Source organism: Desmodus rotundus, chromosome 1 (genome assembly GCF_022682495.2).
Source record: "Desmodus rotundus isolate HL8 chromosome 1, HLdesRot8A.1, whole genome shotgun sequence".
Classification (NCBI taxonomy): Eukaryota; Metazoa; Chordata; class Mammalia; order Chiroptera; family Phyllostomidae; genus Desmodus; species Desmodus rotundus.
Window position 1 is genome coordinate 2,564,304 of NC_071387.1, and position 21,476 is coordinate 2,585,779.

The 21,476-nt window shown below is 53.5% G+C and overlaps 1 protein-coding gene across 2 annotated transcripts in view; it reads left to right on the forward strand.

The window, feature by feature from the left end:
- CAMSAP1 (calmodulin regulated spectrin associated protein 1) overlaps positions 1–21,476 on the forward strand; it is a 51,282-nt gene that overhangs the window by 17,509 nt on the left and 12,297 nt on the right. Inside the window, exons 2-8 of one of the 2 annotated variants that reach the window (XM_053919387.2) lie at positions 1,765–2,027; positions 3,049–3,210; positions 9,945–10,025; positions 10,881–10,913; positions 13,315–13,456; positions 18,773–18,912; positions 19,002–19,098. In XM_053919387.2, coding sequence (XP_053775362.1) covers positions 1,765–2,027; positions 3,049–3,210; positions 9,945–10,025; positions 10,881–10,913; positions 13,315–13,456; positions 18,773–18,912; positions 19,002–19,098 — 918 coding nt within the window. The remainder of the gene's footprint in view (positions 1–1,764; positions 2,028–3,048; positions 3,211–9,944; positions 10,026–10,880; positions 10,914–13,314; positions 13,457–18,772; positions 18,913–19,001; positions 19,099–21,476) is intronic. The other variant, XM_053919388.2, reaches the window with a different exon arrangement.

The following is a 21,476-nucleotide window of genomic DNA, read 5'->3' on the forward strand; positions in this document are numbered from 1 at the left end:
TACGAGGGCACGGCATGGGCGTTTGTGCTGCTGTCGGCAATAAGAAAGCAAGAGTGAAGCGCTAGAAAACGCGGAGGCCGCCCTTCATCAGAGAACTGGCGGAGTGGCACCTGTGAAGAGAGTGAGGGTGCGGAGAAGATCAGGGCGCCCTTTCCCTGGCCTCGGTGCGGGGCGAGGGTTGCGGGCACCCTGGGCACGTCTGCAGTGGGCTGTGTGTCAGCGTCAGTGTCACGGGTTCCTCCCCTGGTGTTCTTGGAGATACAGTCGTCCCTTACCTGCCGGGCACACGTCCCAATCGTTCCAGTACCCCTGTGGAGGCTGGAAACCACAGATGGTACTGAGCCCTACAAACCTGTGTCTCCCCCTGCACGCGCACCTGTGCTGGAGCTAAGTTGGGCACGGTGGGAGGGCAGCAGTGGCCAGCAGTAAAGTAGAGCGGCTGTAACTGCGCCGTGCTGACAGCTCTGCAGGGGCCGCCCCTCTGTCTCTCAGGCCATCTTGCTGTCCTGTGCTCGCCTTCTCACGTAGAGTGGGCTCTCTGTGGCCTGTCCAAATCACAGCGTCGCAGCTCCTGGGCTTTGGGGCCATTATGAAGTAAAATCGGGGTGACTGGAACACAAGCACTGAGATACCCTGACAGTTGATCTGGTACCCGAGGTGACTACTAAGTGACCGAGGTTCAAGCAGTGTACACAGCATAGAGGTTCCGGGCAAGGAATCCATGTCCCTAGGTTGCATCATGCTATGCAGAACGGTGTGTTTGATTTAAAGCTTCTGAACTGTGCATTTCTGGAATTTTCATTCAGTTTTTGATTTAGTGGGTAACTGAAACCACAGTAATGGGATGCTGCTGTGCTAGGCTTTCTGAACTCTTCCAGAGGTGAGATTGTTCCAGAACACATCTGCGGGGGAGGTCCCCGGGCACAGAGCATGTTAAAGGTCTTCATGGAAAGGGATCAGCTTAACTGTTGAAATCAGTGCTTCCTGAGGTATTTGCCTTCAGTGTCCCACTTTGGGGGACAGCGAGTGACATCTTGCAGACTGTTAGGGTGACTGCCCGCCACACGGAAAGTGGGTGTCCCCCGCTCTACATAAGGGGCTGGTGTACTTGTGTGGGAGGGTGTGAGCACTGTGGTCGCACTGTGGTTCACGGTCGGCTGCCTCTCGTGACCTTGGACACATTGTTTACTTTGTGCCTCATTTCCTCATTTTTAACAGGACAAAAGTCTTGTTTGGTAGCATTGTGGTGACGCTTAAGTTACATGGCTCACATGGAGTTTAATGCCCCCTGGTCATAGATGGAGGCTGGTTGTCACTGTTCTGCCTCATCACAGTAGCAGCAGGCCTGGCCCTCACTCCAGTAGAGACTGTGGTGTGTGGCCTCATTGTCACCTCCAGTGCCATCAGAGGAGGATACACTTGGCTCCTTCCCCAGGGCTGCTTCTAGGTGTGACCAGGTCAGACTGCATCTTGGTTTTTCTGTGGCCCCACTGTCTCCTCAGGGCCCATGCCTGCTGCCTGCTGTCCTGTGTCAGGAGTGCTGCTCCTTGAGGTCAAGGCAGTGACGTCACTAAGTGACGTGATTGCCCACGTTCCCGGGGTGCTGTGAATAGCTGGTTTGCCAGTAGAGAAGATGGGGGATGAGGGACCAGCTGGTGCCTTTATATGCTGTTAGTTGCTCCTTGTCGTTAATGGCCCCTCTGTCCTCGTGGGTGTTTTGAATGTGGCTGTCACGTTCACATGGCCGACTCTTCCTTGGTGCAGATAACATCCCTGAGGACCTCAGGGACCCCTTCTATATCGACCAGTACGAGCAGGAGCACATCAAGCCGCCTGTCACCAAGCTCCTGCTGTCCAGCGAGCTGTACTGCCGTGTCTGCAGCCTCATCCTGAAAGGGGACCAGGCAGCTGCCTTGCAGGGACACCAGTCTGTCATCCAGGCCCTGTCCCGGAAGGGGATTTATGTGATGGAGAGCGATGACACCCCCGTGACGGACCCTGACCTCAGCCAGGCACCCATAAAGATGGTGAGTGGCCCTGTGCACCACCCCCTCACTCCCCACCCCCTACCCAGTGTGTGGTGGTATTTGTTGGGGGCGGGTGTCGGCCTTTGGTGCTGTGGGCCCTCATGTGGTCCAGCCATGTCGCCAGCTGTCCCTCTGCAGCTCAGCTGCACGGATGAGGCAGAGTTTTCGAAACCTCAAGCACACGAGGTGCACACGAGTGCCCAGCAGCTGGCCGAGGTCTGCATGTGCGGCGGCCCCCTGTGCTGTGCATGGCGAAGAGCGCCTGCCGTTCTGGCAAGTGGGGACAAGCAGCCTGCTCGGCTGTCACTCAGAGGCCAGAACGTCATGCGGACACTGGGATGTATGATTGCTGAGCCCATTCTGTTCCTTTGTTTCCTTTGTGTCTTGTAAGTATTTCTGTGCCAAAATAAACAGTTGTCGTTTTTCTCCCTAAAGCGTCTCCTCCCCACCTGTCTCTGAAAGCCACACCCTTGATGTAACTTTTGCAGACCACTCATGGTCTAAGCCCATTCGGTGCCCCCTGCATTGCTTTCATTTAGGCCATTCCCTGGCATTTTAGGGCCTGCGGTTTTTGTTTGGTCTTCTTGTTTACTCTCGGACTTTGTGAGGCCGTGTTGTGGTGTGGGAGGGTGTTGCTCAGGTTCTGGGGAGAAGCAGCAGGAAGGCGGTGCAGTGCACGACTCCTGTGCACGCACGCGCCAGAGGCGCCCAGGGACCCGGTGGTGGTCGTGCGATTGGACACGTCCCTCCGCCCTCTGTGCCTGTACCCACAGCCCTGAAGGAAGGACCCCCAGCCCCTGGGGTTGTCAGGGAGATGAGGCAGGAGGACAAAGCCCCTCCCTCCCCCGCAGGGCACTGAGCTGGCCAACCCTGAGGAGGGGTAGTGTGCAGATAAGGCCTCACTGTCTCCTTATGTGGACAAGAGAAGAACCGCTCCGGGCAGAGTTTTGAGTCTTAGCAGCGTCTCTCGAACCTGGTGGGGGAGGCAGGCGGCAACTCAAACTGCTGCCTCTGCTTGCAGAGTGCCCACATGGCGATGGTGGACGCCCTCATGATGGCCTACACCGTGGAGATGATCAGCATCGAGAAGGTGGTGGCCAGTGTCAAACGCTTCTCAACGTTCAGTGCCTCGAAAGAGCTTCCGTATGACCTCGAGGACGCCATGGTGTTCTGGGTCAACAAGGTGAGTGCCCCTGTGTGGCTGGTCCTCATGTGTCGTGCTGAGGCCCAGGCCCAGGCAGGGGCCAGCAGAGCTGATGTGCCACATCCAGGAATGCCTGCTGTAGTCAGAACAAAGGAGGACAGACCAGCGCTCCTCCTGAGCCACCCATAGGTGAAAATGCCGGCGTGTTTATGGTCCAGATGAATATGTGCCTTTTTTTCTTAAGCATCTGTTTGCATTAAAGGGGTCCTGCATGTTAGACAGCATTTTGATTAAGAGAAAAATTCTCCTGAAACACTTTTTGCTCCTTTTATACTTAGAAGCTTACAGTGTAACCTTTTATACAAAGTATGTAAAGAATAGTTATTTTTAGTAGCATAAGATTATTTATAGGATTACCTTACCAAATTCTTGGTTATTCAGTCTTCTTCTTTGCAAAGGAAACAGAAGATTGAGCAGCTTCTTGTAAAGTTGTTTGCAGGAAATTTTAAATTATTTCATGATACCGTTTGCACACATACCCTTTGTAATGTGGGGGCTCTATATGACGTACGATAAAAATCAGTGGCCCCGCCAGGCCGAGTGTGCTTGCGGCCTCCCTGTGACAGCTGAGGCCTATGTCAAGGACACGGCGCAGCTGCTTAGATGGATGCTTGGTCTCTTACCTGGATGCAGGTTTGGGGACTGAAGTGGATGGACAGACTGACCTGTGCTGACATTGGGGACCTCTGGGTCCTGCTGTGGACTTGGAGTGGGCACTGCCGTAAGGTCGTCCCTCGGACGTGATCGCCCCTCCCACTGGTCCTGGGCTCGCATGAGACGGTGTATGTGGGAAGCGCCTGTGGAACTTGGTGAAAACTGGTGGTCAGGACCGGTGTGGGCTTCCACAGGGACCCCAGCCTGGCCAGCCAATGTAGTAAATAAAACAGAAACAGACCCCCAGATGCCCAGAGCAGGCTGATGGTTGCCAGAGGGGGGGGCGGGGGTCAGGGGAGCAATGGGAAGAAAGTCTGTATTTGGCTAGTTATCTTCCTTTTTTGGTAAATTGTTTGTTGTCTTTGGCTGTAATTCTTTGGGGCAGGATATATACCTTTTCCCCCCAATGTGATCAGGTTTCTCATCTATCAAGGGTGTTATTCATTTACCATATTTAAATTTTTTTTAATTTACTGATTTAAGAGAGAGGCAGGGGAAAGGTGGGGGGACATCAACTGGTTGTTCCACTTACTGACGCATGCCCTGGTTGATTTCTTGTGTGTGCCCTGACAGATGGAGCCTTCAGCCCTGGCGCGTCCCGACAGCGCTCTAACCAGCTGAGCCGCTGGCCGGGGAGGTATTTTCACAAGTGATTTCCCAGGTGGTTGTTGCCTCCATTTGCCTGTGTGCTTGGCTGGAGCGTAGATGTCCTTCCCCTCGTCCAGCAGCATCCATGCTGCCTTCCTACTGCAGGGTTCTGGCATTTAAGGAAAAGCCCTCTTTCTGGCCAGCCCATCTCCGACAGACACTGCCTTCTGACCTGCCGTTAGGAGAGATGCTGACTCAGCTCCTGTAACCTGCCCCTCCGGTCCCCACCGTGCTGCATGGTCGCATGGACCACTCTGGTCAGGTCTAACGGGTTCTTAGGTGTTAAGTAAGGTGTGTGTGGTCCTGCTCACTGGGAGAGTGTCCTGCACTCCCGGCCCTCCGGGATCCTCCCAGGAGTGAAGATGCGCCCACTTTCTTGGCATTGGAGGGTCTTCCCCCGTGATACTGGCGAGCCTTTCCTGCTGCTCCGTCCCTGGTCCCCCTGCGGATTCTTGGTGCCTCTGGTGCTTTCGCCCACGAAGGTTTCACTCTGCCGAGTGTTCTCTGCACTGAAAGTCACTCTGTGTTTAGTGAGGCTGGGGCTCTTTTCGGGGTGTGCCGGAAGCGAGGCATGTGCGCGTGAGTTTGCTCTCCAGCATCCGTTCTTCGATGCCTAGTAGGCTCTGACTTCTCTGTGCAACTTAGTCCCAGCTGCTGTTTCCAAGATTCCTGCTGTGTGCCTGCCCCCAAGGACAGATTTACGTTCTCACACATAGCCTGATCTGCTCTAAGGATATCTGTGCAGCTACTTCCTTTACATACATGACTCGGGGCCTGGGCGGGGGTCTCATCCCCTACAGCAACTCTGGAATCACAGGCCTGTCAGGTGATCTCTGTGAGTCTCTTGTGGCATCACTTCCAGGGCTGTCCGCCCCCCCGGGTGAGTGTCTGCTGCTAGTGCCTCCTGTACACCTGTCTCTGGGTGTTGCCTTCAGCACCGCTTGGGGACCCCTTCCCTCCCCGCTGGGTCGCCCACCTGCCCCCACGGACCTGTCTGTGCCTGGAGCGGTCGGTCTGCGTGGCGCTGCAAGCCCGGCTCAGTAGGGACACTCAACCAGCTCTGGAAGGGCCTCAGCTGAGCCTTCCCAGACGGCGCTTCCTAACAGCCTCCCCCTCCCCAGGACCCACTGGCACTGCCGTGGGGGTTGCTCTCCTGGGATTGGGGGCCTGCTGAGTGGCTGGATCCCCATCCCGTGTGCAGCGCTCTGACCTGCGCTCTGGCCCAGGAGTCCTGGAGTTTCCCCGTGAGCTGTCTTGCTGGGGCTCCTTCCACTTGTATTTACCCCAGTTGCTTTGGTCTTTAAGAAATCACAACAAACCCAGCTTCACTGACACGATTACTTGCATAAATGGAGTCCGTTTCTTGAGTCTCCGATGGGAATTTGCCTGACGTTCGCAGTCTAGGTCGCGTTTCCGTCTCCCCGAAAAAGCCCCATCCTGCTCCTTCCCAGTCAGCGCCCTGCCCGGCCCAGGTGACCGCTGGCCTGCGTCCTTCCCTGGGGCACGTTTGACCCCTTCTGGGCTTTGATGAAAGTGGGGTCATGTGCTTTGCACCCTTTTTGTGTCTGGCTTCTGTCACTGAGCCAGTCAGTGTCTGGAATGGAGTCAGGTCTGGGGTCGCCGTGTGAACAGACCACAGTGTGCGTGTCCCTCCCCTGCGGGGCCATTCAGGGTTAGTGTCCGTGTGCAGGTGCTCACGTCTGTGAGGGACTCCCCAGGAGTGGCATGGCCACATCACGCGGTGAGTATGTATTTAACTTTGGAAGAACCTGCCAAAATACTTCCAAAGGGGTCCTGCCATTTTACGCTCCCCCTAGTGAGAGAAGAGTGTTCCAGGGCCCCGGAGCCAGCGCGTCTGGCCCCATCTGCACTGTAGCCCTGGGCGGGGAGTGGAGGGAATCTCTGTGTGGCTTAGTTAGTGTTCCCCTGGTGACCAAGGGCGTTTGTCTGTATTCCTTCATTACGTGTTTGTTCAGGTATTTTCCCCAGTTTCTAAGGTGCTTGTCCGTCTTAGTGAGCTGCAGAAGTTTTAAAAGTATGTGTGTTTACAGACCGAGTGCTGCGCTGGATAGATAGATGTTCTTGTGATGCGTTTCCTGTTTGAGCGTCAGGGCTGTGCTGGTCTCGGAAAGTGAGTTGGGAAATGTTCCCTCCTCAATTTTTTGAAGAAGTTTGTATGATTAGTATTATTTTGTCCTTAAATCTTTGGTGGAGGCATGGCCTGGAGTTTTCTTAGTGGAAAGGTTTTTATTATGGATTGAGTTTCTTTAGTACACATGTAAGATTCTTAGGTTTTCTATTTAATCTTGTGTCATTGTGGGAGCCTGTGACATTTAAGGAATCTGTCGGCTTTACTGAAGTTGCATTTACTGGCACGGAATTCACGTTCCCTTACCCTGTACCACGTGTGTGGAGTCCCTGCTTGTCTCTGCCTTTGGTTTTTCTCCATTTCTTCTGCTGTTTTCTGTTCAATTTCTCTTCTTAGGACTTTTTTTCTTTTTAAATTTTTTATTGGTTTTAGACAGAGGAAGGGGGAGATAGAGAAAGAGACATTGATTTGTTCCACTTGTCGGTGCCCTTGTTGGTGGCTTCTTGTGCGTGCCCTGACGGGGACGGTGCGCACAGCTGTGGTGCCTCGGGACAGCACTCCAACCAGCGGAGCGGCCGGCCGGGGCTTGGTCTCGCTATGTTTTCTTTTTTACTTGGTTTGGATTTAGTCTGCTCTCCTTTCTTGTTTGTTAAGATAGGAAGTTCTGTTCTTTGTTTCCACACAAACATTTGAAGCTGGTAATTCCCTTAGCAGCTCCGGCGTGTGTGTGCTGAGGTTTCACCACTGCTCCTAAACCATTTGCTGTACCTGCAGACTCTTGTTTCATCGATAGGTCATCTAGGAGACTTCAGTCCCCAAATATTGGGGGGGCGCGGTTCTAGAGATCCTTTAAACTCTTAAAAATTACTGTGGATCTCAAAGAATAAAAAAGTTAATCTATCAATATCTACCATATTAGAAATGAAAAACAAGAACATTTAAAAATATTTGTTAATTCACTAAAAAAAAGCAAACTCATTTCATGTTAAGATAAATGATGTCTTTTTTATGAAAAATAAGTTCCGAAACAAGAGAAGTGGTGATGTGCTACACTGTGTCTGGCTCACCGGAAGCCGGCGGGCGCTCTTACCTGCGGTTGCGGGCGGTCTGTCGCAGTCTGCTGTCTGTCCGAGTGGGCAAAGACAGGCTGGCTTCGTGTGCACGGGCAGGCAGGTTGGAAGAGGAAAGTCTTTTCATCACCTTTTCAGGTAACTGTGCACATCTGTTTTTGATTCTGTACCAACACTTGACAAGTGGTAGTTTCTCCAAGGTTAATTGCAATGTGGAATTTGAAGCCACTATCAATTAATTTAAAAAATTGAGATATAATTCACATGCTATAAAATTCACTATTTTAAGTGCACAGTTCAGCGGTTTTTAATATATTCACCAGGTTGCACAGCTGTCACCACTAATTCCAAACATTCGTGTCACATCCCAGAAGAAGGTGTACCACCAGCGCTCGTGCCTGGTTACCCCACGGACCTTCTGTCCCTCCCTGTGGGTCGCCTGTTCTGGACGCTTCATGTACATGGCGTCCTATGCTGGCCTTTGGTGTCCACCTTCTCTCCTTTGGCCCAGTACTTCCTCTCTCCTCTGCATCACCACCTCTGTCGTGCCGCACTGTCTTCACGGCTGACTCCTGTTCTGTCCTGTGCTCTCACCTGCTCCTGCACTGACCCATGCTTTGTTGGGTGCCCTTTTTGGCTCTCGTGAGCGATGTTGCTGTGAACATTCGGGTATATGTTTGGTGTGGGTGTGTTTTCCTTTGTCTTGGGTAGATACCTTGGGGTAGAATTGCTGGACCATGTGGATCCTCTCTGTGTAACTTTCGAAGACCTGGCAGACTTTTTCACAGTGGCTGTACCTTTTTCCATCCCACCAACGTTACTGAGGTTTCCAGTTTTCCATAGCCTTGTTAGCACTGATTTTCTGATTTTTTGTTTTTTGTTTTTTATTAAGATTTTATTTATTTTTAGAGAGAGGGGAAGGGAGGGAGAGAAACATCAGTGTGTGGTTCCCTCTCGAGCGCCCTCTACTGGGGACCTGGCCTGCAACCCAGGCACTTGCCTGACTGGGAATCAAACCAATGACCCTTTGTTTGCAGGTTGACGTTCAATCCACTGAGCCACACCAGCTGTGGCCTGATTTTTCGATTCTAGCTGTTCTGACGCGCGCGAAAAGGGTGTCTAAGGGTGGTTTAGATTTGCGTTCCCCTAGTGATTAATGACAGGGAGCCTCTTTCCATGTGCTTATCGGCCATTTGTGGATTTTTTGAGAAATGTCTGTTCAGCTCTTTTGCCCCTTTTAAAATTAGATTATTTGTCTTTTCGTTGTAAGAGTTCTTTTGTATACTCTGACACTAGGTCAGTGAGCTCTGCTTCTCCCTCTTGCCTCCTTCCTGGCCCTTTCCTCACCCGACGGTGGGACGTCTCGCACTGGCCACTGAGTTGCAGAGATCTCACCAGTCTTGTCCCCCCCACGATGCCACGTTGAAAGTTGCGTGCGTCCACGTCCCTGCCCATGAGGGCAGGAGGTCCTTTCCACATTGCAGCGTGAGAAATGGGAACACACGGCAAAGCCGTGATGCAGAGGATAGCCGTGTATCCACCCCCAGGTTGTACAGTTAGCCTTGTACGTACTTGGTTTATGACTGCCCATCTCTTCTAAGTCAGTTATTTCAGTATTTATCTGTATTGATTTTCTTTGTCTTTTTCTTTTAAAAACAATTTTCTATCTTCTCATCCGTGTTCTTCTTTAATGACAACAGACTCAGCTCTGTGCCTTTTCCTCAGATCCCAGCCTTGACCCTGCCCTTCCCTGTCGGCATCAGCGAGTGCTTTTCTCCATGGCAGCATTTTGTCATTACAGTTTTGAGTTTGTCTTTCACTTAATGACTCCAGGAGAAAGTACTTTCATTTCTGCCAGGTCGTATTAATTGTTGAAGGGGTGTACCGTGACCTTAGGGTTCAGGTTTATTTAGTGTTCTTTTTGTGTGGTCAGGAGCGTGTGACCAGGGTCAGGCTCTCCAGAGGGGCGTCTCAGCAGCCTCCTTGTCAGCGGTCTCTGTGGATGGTGGTGGAGGACGGTGCTGCGTGCGCACCATGGGTGTGAGGTGGCAGCCATGCATGGTGTTTGGGGGCCGGTATGTCTCCTGTGTAGCAGTCGTGGGCCACGTGGAGCCCCAGACTTCTGCGTGTGTGTCACCTCTGGGTGCCCCTGCCTCTTGGAGTCAGAGCAAGGGGGTGGGGCCCTGTGCTGTGATGCAGACACCCACGTCGGAAAGCAGCTGCCTTTTCAGTGTGTTTCTCTGCTCTCTTAGGTGAATCTTAAAATGCGAGAGATAACAGAGAAGGAAGTGAAGCTGAAACAGCAGCTGCTGGAGAGCCCAGCCCATCAGAAGGTAAGGCTGTTGGACTTCACAGCGCTGCCCTAGGCGAGCACAGTCGGGGAGCGGCGTGCCCTCTTCTCTGTTTGTGACTCCTCCCTTTTCACATAAGACAGGAGTGGGTGTCCTGCACCCCGGCAGGCTGGCTCTATGGCACCTTGGTGGCAGTGGGCATGCAGCCTGCACCCTTTCTCCCTGGCATGGGCGTCTTGTATATAACCAGGGGGTGAAGGGGATGTTGGGAGGTATGGGGGTTCTGGAAGTTGGCTTCCACAAATCAGCAAGCGAGGAGGTGGCCTCCTGCCAACAGCATCTTGCATACCCATACACTGTCTGGGAGGTCCTGGGAGGCTGGTGCTGCACCCTAAACCCTTTGTGGGATTCAGGCGGGGCCACATGGTGCACCTAATGAAATGATGCAGATGGTGTTGATGCATTGCGGTCATTTCTGTCCTTTCTTTCCCTGGCATTGGTTTCTTTGCCAAGCACGTGTGTGACTGAATCCACATCCCTTGAATGTGTGTATGATGTGGCCCAGCCGTGTTTGCGGTCTGCCGGCGTCCCCTCTGGGCTGTGGGGGTATGTGGGCACCACACGCGTGCCTGCTTTTGTTCCTCCTATTCTCAGACGAGACAGATGACGTACTGCACCTCTTCCGAGGTACAGCTGGCATCTGTCCTCTCCGGTGCGCAGCCCGTACCTCCCGCAGAGGCTAGCGTTGTAGAGGTGCCCGTGACTTGCCACTTCAGATCATGGGCACTGATTTCCTCATGTCCACGCTGCGTCCACACGTGTATGACGTCCATCCACACGTGGGCCCAGCCTGCTGACACTCCTCTCCTGCCTTCTTCCTCCCTGCTTCCCGAGAAGTCTCCCTCCAAGTGGTACTGGAAGCTGGTGCCCGTAAGTGGACTCTGCGCGCACTGCCGCCATCAGACACCATCCTGTGCAGTCGCCTGCTTCCATTCCCAGTCGCTCGCACTGCACCTGTTTCTTTTGTTTGATTGTCCTCCTGGTGTCGTGGTTGTCCTTGGTGCAGTGTGAGCGGTAGCCTGACCAGGGCTGAACGGCTGCATTTTATAGCTAATGGGGCACTCGGAGCTCTGAGCTTCACGTCACAGATGGCGCGTGGTGTGGTCTTGCCAGTGTCTGAGGTAGCGTCCCAGCTAGTGTTTTATGTTTCTGCTCGTGGACACGGAGTTACTCTGCGGTGGACATGAGTGTACACACAGGATTGTTCTCTTTCCTGAGAAGGACTGATGAGACAAACTCCGAGTGACCCTTCATTCTGTCCATTCTGATGGACCGTCCCTAAGGTGGCATGTCACGTCTCCGTGCGTGACAGGCTGGTGACACAGGTGATTGCCGGGTGGAAGGCCCTTCTCTGGCTGTCACGCCCTCTCCCAGCAGGGGTTTCCTGAGTCCCAGGAACAGAGGTGTGCCTTCCTGTCACCAGGAAGTGCAGGGGCAGATGGCTCTGCAGCCCAGCCTGGAGGGAAGGGTGTGTGTTTGCAGGATCTGGAGCCCTACTCCCTCTGCAGACTCCGTCTGCTTCCTCGTGCTTCCATTCCACGTCTGGGCAGCTGAGCCTCATCTCAGGTGGTGTCACACAGGCAATCCCCTGGAGACGAGCTGGTGGTGGGGCCCTGTGAGCGGTGCTGTGGGCTGTTATGTAGCCAGTGGCGTCGCTCTCTCTGGGGCATAGTGATGACCAAGAAGAGGGCCCTTAATGAACGTTCACACTTCTTCTAGTTTGAAATCTGAAGGCTAAAGAGCTAAGAGTTAAAGTAGTCACGTGCTTTAGTGAGGAACCAGCCAGAACTTCAGCGGTTCTGTAGGAAGTGGGTTTCCGATGAGAGTGTTAGAGGGACTGGACGGCGTAGCCAGGGGCCGGCACCCTTCCAGAGTGCTTTCGGTAGTTGCTCCCTGTGACTGTCGGACCACGCGTCCAGCAGACAGGCTAACGGGAGGGAAGGCCTGGTCTGAGCAGCAGGTTCCGAGGTCTCCCCTGGCCACTCCGCAGCCCAGAGAGTTAGCAGACCTGACTGGAAGGCAGCTGGCTCCACAGGCGTTTCCCCGATTTTAAGTTCGCTCCATCCATTTTCAGTCGAGAGACCATTTGCTTCACTGCATGCTGTGGTCGGTCACCGTGTGTGCTGTCTGTCTGTCCGTCCGTGTGGGAGCTGGCCTAGCGCATGCCCCTATGTCTGCATGCTGGAGCTGGGACCCACCCACATCATAGCCTGTGCTGTGGCCTGAGAGACAAGTTACAGTCGGCGGCACGACCTAGTGACACGGACGAAGCCTCAGCCGTTTCAAAGGAACGTCACAGACGTTTCCTACTCAGGACCAACTTTGATGGTTCTGCACTGTGTGCCTGTGGAGATGCCGACTTGAAATTCCAGGTTGGGAGAGACCTTCTCTCTGGGTCAGCCTCTGCGCAACCGCGCGCCCCATGCTGTCAGGACAGGCTGCCGGTTTCTCCCTCCAGTTCATCTGGTGCGTTTCCCTCCTCTGGGGAAGCGTGGCTGCGGAACACGCCACGTTGTAAAGCTGTTTGTGAATGTTAATGCAGCAAACGGGACAGCAGGACACGTCGACGGTTGCCTGCGCCCCCCCACTCCCTCCTCAGTGGCATGGTCTGCGCGCCTCACCTGCCCCTGGGTGATGGGGGGCTGGGGCGGCCCAGCTCAGCACACGGTCCCTTAAGGGCGAGGTCCAGACCCCACGAAGCACCTGTCCTGCATGGCGCCCTGCATGCTGTGCCCAGTCTGCTGCCACTCCGTTGCTGCCCTGTCGACGCAGGATGCAAAAGTTTGTCTCACCCGGTCTTGGAAAGTCCTTGAACTATATATTAACGCCATTTTGTATTTTTTAAAATGGCCTAACGAGGTGAATGCTGCTAATCCTGAGAGAAGGAATTGTAACTCAGAGGCTTCCAAGCGTGAGGATGCTCACCCTTGCCTCTCATCTGTGTATAGCATGCGGTGTGGGGCGGTGTGGCCGTGTCTGCTGCCTCCCTGGTCTGTGCTGCGACACTTCAAGGGGAGGAGGCCCTGCCGTCACGAGCAGGGGCTCCTGTCACCCAGTGCAGCCAGGAGCGCAGTGCTCGGCCTTGACATGTGTGCCCCGGGCAGAGATGTGCAGTGTGTAGCCCAGGCAGTCTGAGCATTCTCCCACGGTGGCCTTGTGCCCCGCATTGTCCAGCAGGCGCTACGTGACCTTTGGTGTACCAGGCTCCCTGACGTGGGCGGTAGTGAAGGCATCTCATGTGTAGAGACTGTCTTCCTTTTGTCAACCGCAGGTGCGCTACCGCCGAGAGCACCTGTCCACGAGGCAGCCGCCCTACTTCCCGCTGCTGGAGGACCTGATGCGAGATGGCAGCGATGGGGCCGCGCTCCTGGCCGTGGTGCACTACTACTGCCCGGGACACATGAAGCTGGACGGTGAGTGCGGAGCCCCTGAGCATGCCCAGAGGCTTGTGGGCTCAGACGTGTGACAGCCCAGGATTGCTACACCTCCCAGGCCCTGGTGCCAGCGGGGGCGGGGGGGGGGGGGTGTGCGCACATGACCCAGTGGGGGTGATATGTTCATACCTGACGGTGACAGTGCAGGGTCGTGAGTGTAGTAGTTGTGACTTTAGTTCGGTCTCAGCACGGCATGGTTTTGTCAGCCCTGCCACAGGGATTTGAAACAGGTGGCACTTAGTGTGGGGTGGGAAACAAATAAAGCTTGCGTCCTCAGGCCGTGACAAGTGACCCTTGTGCTTGTCAGTGATGCCAAGTGACCCTGCAGGGTGCCCACAGCTCGACAGCGGGAGGGAGAGTGAGTTGATGCTGTGAACGGAGCTATGGGGAGGTCTGTAAGAGCCACGGGGACAGGGATCGCAACTCTGGTTTGCTAAGCACTCTTCTCTCCCAGGGAGGAAGTGCAAGGCTGAGAGAATGGCCAGAACACAACCCCACATGTGACATGTTCGTGTTAGGCTCTAGTGCTGAGGGGTTGAGCTGGTAATGGTCCTGCTCCTGCTTCAAGTACAAAAGTGCTGGGTAGTGTGGTTTTGTTGACAGAATCATTTTTAAAATACATAGCTGAACTTGAGAGAAAGGGAGAGTCCAGGTGCCAGGAGAGGGTCTTCGAGTGAAAACCCCTGAATTGACACCTGACCACCCTAGGCCTGTCATGCTTATCTCACCTTGGGGAGCTATGGGTGGGTGGGAGGTGTGAGCAGGACCGTGGAAGGGACTGGGAAAGCTCCTCTGCCAGCCAGGAAGAGACTAGGGAGCTTGTCAGGTGTTCAGCGCCTTGGGGTGGGGGCAGGGTTCATCTGTGTAGCCGAGGTTAAGGCCATAAAAGAAACCTCAGCCCACTGCAGCACCCGATAGCTCCCCCACAGCGTAGTGAGGTGAGAGACCAGGATGGGAAGATGCAGCCTCTTTCCCCAGCCTTCTGACATCTTGAATCTCAGAAACCAGAGACGGTGTCTCTTGGATCACTGTGAGAACCACGGTGGGCTTGGCTAGTCTGAGTCCTAAGGGCAGGATCGCCGTCTGTTGCTCACTGGTGTGTTCCAGCCATCACAAGTCGTGCTCGGGACAGCTTGGTGGCTGATTGCAAATAAATGAGCGAGTGGCGTCCCTCCCTGCCAGACCTGTGAGACGCAGCTCCAAGTGGCAGGGAAGGGGCACTGGTAGCCTCAGCCTCAGTGCATGTTCTGGAACAGAAGGAATTTTTAAAATTAATGAACTAGGTTGATTTCAGTGTATTAGCAAAGAACATGGACATGAACCCAAGGAAGGTTGGGGGGAGGGAGATGAAGAGTGGGTTCCTGTGTTGGTGGAGGAGGACCCAGACTGCAGGCTCCACTCAGAAGGACCTGGGATCCCTCTGGGCTCTGAAAAAGGAGCACCTGAGGCAGGGAGCAGAGGCAGTCAACCTGAGCAGCCAGCTGGTTCCCAGGTCGAGGGCATTTGAACTGAGCAGAGGAAAGGCAGGAAACCTGACTGGAGCCCGAACTACAAGGTGAGTGGACTTGGGAGAAAAATATGTCTGCGCAGACTGGCTCTTTACCGGTGCTTGATCAGCCCTCCAGCTGCCGAGAAGCCCTGTGTCGTAGAACTGCCCTGGAGAGGAGGCCAGAGCTCTGTAGGAGGGTGGCTCCCTGACTCTGGAAGCAGATTGTGGAGCAGAGCATGTGGGAAGAGGACAGGCCACGCCCCCTGCCAATACAGATTGGAAACCCATGGAAGGTTCTAGAAGACAACGGAACAGTGGAACAACTCCTACATGATTGTCTCAGTAGGCCTAGCACAAAATGGTCTGTTAGAAGTAATGCCCCCATGTGACGGATGCTCTTGTCCTGCAGGTGATTTGATCTGACCCTGTAGAGGTTCCTGGCCCAGACTGCCTGGTTTTGTGAGAGGCAGGGTCTCTGCCAGATGGGACGGAGCGGCAGACCTGCTCTGTCCTCCTGCCCTGCATAGGGGGTCAGCTCGTGGGAATGTCATGGCCATTGAGCTCTTAGTCATGCTTTTGGCTCAGTTCAACAAAGACCCTCTGGAAGAGATGATAAACTTTGTTGAAATGCCAGGAATCCATATAAAGGTTATAATTTCCCAGCTGGTTCATAAATTTATTGCCAGTCCAGTACTTTTCTTTTTTGGAAAAGTTGACATGGTAATTTAAAAACTAGTGAGAAAGAGTAAAGGCCAAAGGGACAAAGTTGATCTTCATTGCATTTTATTTTGATACAAATTTAAATTTCCAGAGACGCACAGGAGGAGTTCCTGCATGCCTTTGCCCAGATTTTACAGGCGGCACATTTGGTCCTGTTTGTGTTCTCTTTCTCACCCTCTGGCCCCTGAGGGGACCTTAGAGAACACAGGCATCCCCGTTGCAGCAGGTGTCAGGAAAGTCAGCCGAAGCACAGCGCTCACCTTGTCTGCTTCCTGTCTTGTCAGCTGGCCCAGCCTGTCCTGTCCCGGTCACTCCCCATCCAGGCTGTGCAGCGCCGCGGGCTCCTGAGGTCTGGAGCTGGTCCCCAGCCCTTCTTTGTCTGTCTTTTTCAAGATTTTATTTATTTTTTAGAGAGGGGACGGGAGGGAGAAAGAGATGGAGAGAAACATCAATGTGTGGTCGCCTCTTGCGCATCCCCTACTGGGGACCTGGCCTGCAACCCAGGCATGTGCCCCAACTGGGAATCGAACCAGTGACCCTTTGATTTGCAGGCCGGCGCTCAACTGCTGAGCCACACCAGCCAGGGCTGTCTTTCTTGACTTGGATGTTTTCAAAGACTCCAGGTCATTGAGTTTGTTGAATGTCCCTTGTTTGGGTTTGTGCAGTGTTTTCTCCAGAGGAGATTCAGGGCATGCGGTTTTAGTAAGAATGCCACAGAGTGACTTGTCTTCCCATTGCCTCTGATTGGGGGCCTGATGTTGGTGTGACCTGTGCCAGTGACACCGGCTTTGGTCGGTTAGGTCAGGCAGCATGTGGTGGGTTTCTCCACTCTGAGATCATTCTGTTTTTGCTGTGTAGTTAACTGGTAGTTCAGGGGAGAGGCTTTGAGGTCAACATCCAGTTGCCTTTTCCATCGGTTACCCACATCCTCCCACAGGGGGCGCTGTCTCTCTCCATGGGCTTGCTTATTCGTGTATTCTTTTGTGTCAGGGTGGCCTCGTGGGTTACAGTCCGTCCTGCTCATAAGAACATGGGGTGCTTGCTGTACAAAGGCCACGCTTTGTTTAACTTCACGTCAGCTAAACCAGTGTGATTCCGGCTCAGGAGTACTTGCATGGCTCTCTGTAGGGGGCCCACAGCTGATACGGAGGGCGGCTGGCCAGTTCAGAATGTTTGTAACGTTGGTGTTGGGCTGGATCACTTAAATCACAAAATAGCGCACACGATTGAAAAGATGCTTGTATGTAACTGTAGTAAAATTCGGTGTGGGGACACTCAACAAAATCGTGGTGAACTGCACCTATGAGAATGTATTCAACAAAGGATCGTCACATAGTCCTTTGGTAACCCCGGTACGGAAAGAATTCCTCCTGGTCAGTAAGGAAAAGGCAGACAACCCAGCGGCATGGAAAGAACAGGCTTTTCACAAAGAGGGAGGCAGGGAATCCACAGCAGGTACCAGGGACCCCACGCCTTACACACCCACCCAGTGGCGGTGGGGCTGGGGAGTACCAGCCTCCAGAGTCAGGGCGGGCGGCCTGGTGTGGGGAGAGCCCCTCTTTCCGAGGTGCGCAAGTGCAGACAGCACGCACAAGATGGGTGTTCGCGGAAACCGCGGTGCTGTGCAGCTCTTACAATGAATGAAGCCCGCCCACGTCAGCGCAGATCTGTTTGGAAACATAATACTGAGTTCAGGGGACAAACAGGCTGCAAAATGATAGGCATATTGTCATTGTGAGTGTCAGTTTAAGAAAGCCAAGCCAGCAGTGGACTGTTTATGGACATGTTATTAATCACAGACCCAGCGAATGGGATGGAAACACTGGCCCCGCCTGGGAGGAGCCACACAGCCTGTGGGGAGCGGTTGCCAGGGAAGCTGGGCTTCCACAGTGTCTGTGGTTTTATTACTGAAAGAGAACAGGGTCTGAATCAAATACAGTATGATGGTGATGTTGGTTCCATCTGGGTACAGGGTACCCGGGGGGCTGAACTGTGTGCTTATAATATTTCATGGTCATAACATTTTAAAAGATCTTATTTACTTATTTTTAGAAGGGAAAGGAAGGAGAGAAATATCAGTGTGTGGTTGCCTTTCATGTGCCCCCTATTGGGGACCTGGCCCACAAACCAAGCATGTGCCCTGACTGGGAATTGAACTGGCAACCCTTTAGTTTGCAGGCCTACCCTCAATCCACTGAGCCACACACCAGCCAGGGCTCATGATCATAATTTTAAATAAAAGAAACATCTCTTAGTAATAGAAACGTACACGGTTACTCAGCCTACCCCCAGTTTCTCTGAGGATCACTAGAGTTGGGGTGTCGTCTAGGACGGAAGTCACGGGTCAGGCTGCCTCGAATCCTCCTTGTGCCTGCTTCCAGACCCTCAAAAATGACATCCTAGGGGTTTGTCACTTATCTGCCCATCTACTTATTTACAGGCAGAATTAACTTACATCATCAATCCAGCCACTTCTAGTTTAGTCTTGAGTGGTTTTGTCCTAGAGTCCCCCACTCACACTGCAGGGATGAATAAGGGGGCGTTCTAATGGCCCCTGGGGCCCCTGGGCTGGTATCTGCTGACTGAGGGTCTGGCACCCTGCAGAGCAGGCAGAAATGGGAGATCGGCCTGCCGCAGGTGCTGTTCCACGGAGGGAGCCTCCTGCTCCGCACAGTCGCCTGGATTTGGGGGTTGGGTGTACCACTGGGTCGTCTCGTTTATCCCCACCCCCACCGGTGGTTAAGCGCTATCCACCTGTATTGCATCCCTTTGAAACTGAATGGCGGGGGTTATCGCCCATTTTGGAAGCCCAGTTTTAAAATCTCAAGTAATTTTTTTAATGCTTTTTAGATGTGAACAGTTCAAGCGAGATCCTAGAGATTTCTCAGGTCTTTTTGTTGAGTGTTTTCTTCCTGTAGTTGTTGGTACTTGTAATACTCACTGTGGTGTTTAAATCTCTTAATGTTGTAACCTGTCACCACTGCCTGCACGGAATATGTTTCTCAGTTTGGAATTCTCTATTTATATACACAGTTACGAATCAGGATTCCTTTATAATAAATTGTAGTGTTTTTTTTCTCTGTTAGATATATGCTTAAAGGAGGTGACATCCATGGCTGACAGTCTGTATAACATTCGGCTTCTGAGAGAATTCTCAAATGAATACCTTAACAAATGCTTTTACCTCACTTTAGAAGACATGCTGTATGCTCCCTTGGTATTGAAGGTGAGAACAAATTACTAAACATACGTTTTTAAAACCACGTGTGAATAAGCCGCTCATCGTGACCTCGGTTTTGTGGTGTTTTCTTGTAGCCGAACGTTATGGTTTTTATAGCCGAACTCTTCTGGTGGTTCGAGAATGTCAGACCAGATTTTGTCCAACCCAGGGATGTTCAGGAGCTGAAAGATGGTGAGTGACAGCTGCTTTCTGCGGAGAGATTCCCGCACTCGGAGGGCGCCCCTGACTGCTTCCTGGGTTTTTGTGCGGCAGTGGTGTCTGAGTTTCAGTGGCCTCTTGTGTGGGAGCGCAGGCCTTGCCCTGTCTTCACTGCCTTCTAGCGCTCTCAGCCTGTGCAGCTCGGGGCCGTCCTTGTCCCAGAACCAGAGCGGAGGGGCCGCAGGATTCTGATGTGCTTCCTTGGTAGAAGGTGCAACTGTGCTGAGTCTGCTGGCTGTCCACCAGCACGGTCTCACATTTGCCCCGCCCACAAGGCAGAACACACCCATGTTCGGCAGAATAAGATAACCAGCCCGCCCTGAGAATCTACGAGGGCAGGGCGGACCGCCCCCAAAAACTGGAACTATCTTCTGGAGGGCGGGGCCCCTGTAGTACAGGCTTCCCCCACTAGGTGAGTGTCTAGGAGCCCATCTGGATTGGTGCACCAGCTAGCGTAGTTGTGAGAGGCTGCATTCAGATTCAGTGAAAATTTTCTGAAGACGACATGTTTGCCCATTTCGTGGTGGGTGATATACAAGCGCACCTGCCCACACCTCACTGAGTGGTCAGCAGTTTCTGACTAACAACGGCTGACCTCCGCGACCCACCCTCCCTATTCACCCGATCTTGCCCTGAGCGACTATTTTATTACTGCCTGGCTACAAAAAGTCCTCAAAGGGAAGTGTTTTGCCGATGTAGGAGAGGTAAAACAAGAAACTGCAGAAGCACTAAAAGGCATCAAAATAGACGAGTTCAAACACCTCTGTGAGCAGTGGGAAAAAGTCTCAGTAGGCGCACTGCGTCCAGTGGGGAGCAGTGTGAAGGTGGCCGAAGTGAATTCAGCCATGTGAGAACAAATGCGGTTTTTTATAAGTGAATTTCAGGCCCCCCCATAGAAAGCTTCCAGGAGGTGATACGGGAGAGTATGTTCCTGTCCTGCTGATTTCATACAGCAAAACGTGAGCCACGAAGGAGAACATGATGACTCAGCCACATTAAAATAAGACCTTTTTTTTTTTTTTTCACTAAAAGCAGTAAAAATAAATAAACCACCTGTTCCAGGGGAGAAGATACGTGGCCACTGCCAGTGATAACTGGCACCTAGAATATCTGGAAAGCTCCATCACAGCAGTGAGCAAAGGAAAAACCTGTGGGAAAATGAGTAGCAGACTTGGCCTTGACCAGGCATTTCATGAAAGTAGGACTCCACGTGCCCACTTGCTCATGGAATGATGCTCACCTCAGTAGTCCCAACTGAAGTCATTTGTGACCCCACCAGACAGCGGAGGGACAGCTGAGCAGAGCCAGGTTCGGGCTGTGCCGACAGCATGTCTCCTCCACCTGTCCCCAGCTTGGGCACCTTGGCGTCTCTCCTCGCTGGGAGTCAGCAGCCTGTTCTGCCTCCCAGTTCAGCCTCATCCAGCACCGACAAGTGTCCTAGGAGGTCACTGTCCACACCCACCCTCCTCTGCCGTGGGCCCCACTACTTTCTCAGGAGCCTCTGACCCCCTCCCCCCTAGGCACGCAATGCACCAGCAGCCAGTTGTCAAGCAGGAGCTGGGTGCGGAGCACTGTGGGGGTGGGCGCTGTGTGGTTGCCTGCAGGGCGCTATACCCTGGCTGCACCCAGGGCACCGGACCCTCCAAGGATGGGTATACTTTTTGGCACTGTAGGTGGATGGGCTTGGAGGCTGCAGGGCAGGCAGAAGGGAGCAAAGGTGTGAGTGAAGCTGCACATGTCTTATTGGTGACTGCTCCGTGCCTTCCGGGTCTCAGAACACAGGGCCCCCCGCCTCCTTGGCCTCTGGTAGTGCACAGCAGTTGGTCACTTCTCTCAGGCAGCGTAGGCTGTGTGATTAGTCTGTGCACACTGCTCACCGGGTTCCTGCCACACATACGTCTTGGGCAGACCCCCAGATTGCCCGTCCCCCGACCCAGGCCTTCCCTGGCTGCTGCCTGGCCCCACTGGCTCCCCTGTATGGCCTCTTCTCCACTGTCAGACCCAGCCCATGCTGGTAAGCCTGGTGGCTAGTGGAGGCTGCAGGGTGGGGCAGGCTCTGCAGGGCCACATGCCCTCTTGCCTGAGGCCTCTGCAGGTCTTCAAGCACAGAGCAGGGGTGTACGGTGTTGCTGGTTCCTCACCGGGAGGGGGGCCCTCTTGTGCAGATGCTCAGAGCTCCAGGGAGTCTGGGGACTCAGGTCCTCAGGGCCCAGAAGTCCCTGCCCCCATGTGTCAGGGTCCACTCGGCAGCCTCCCAGCAGCCGGCTTCCCGGACTGCCAGTCCCAGCTCTGTGACGTGGGCCTCGTGCAGTTCTCGGCCGCCTGTTGCTATCTCCTCACCCTGCAGCAGG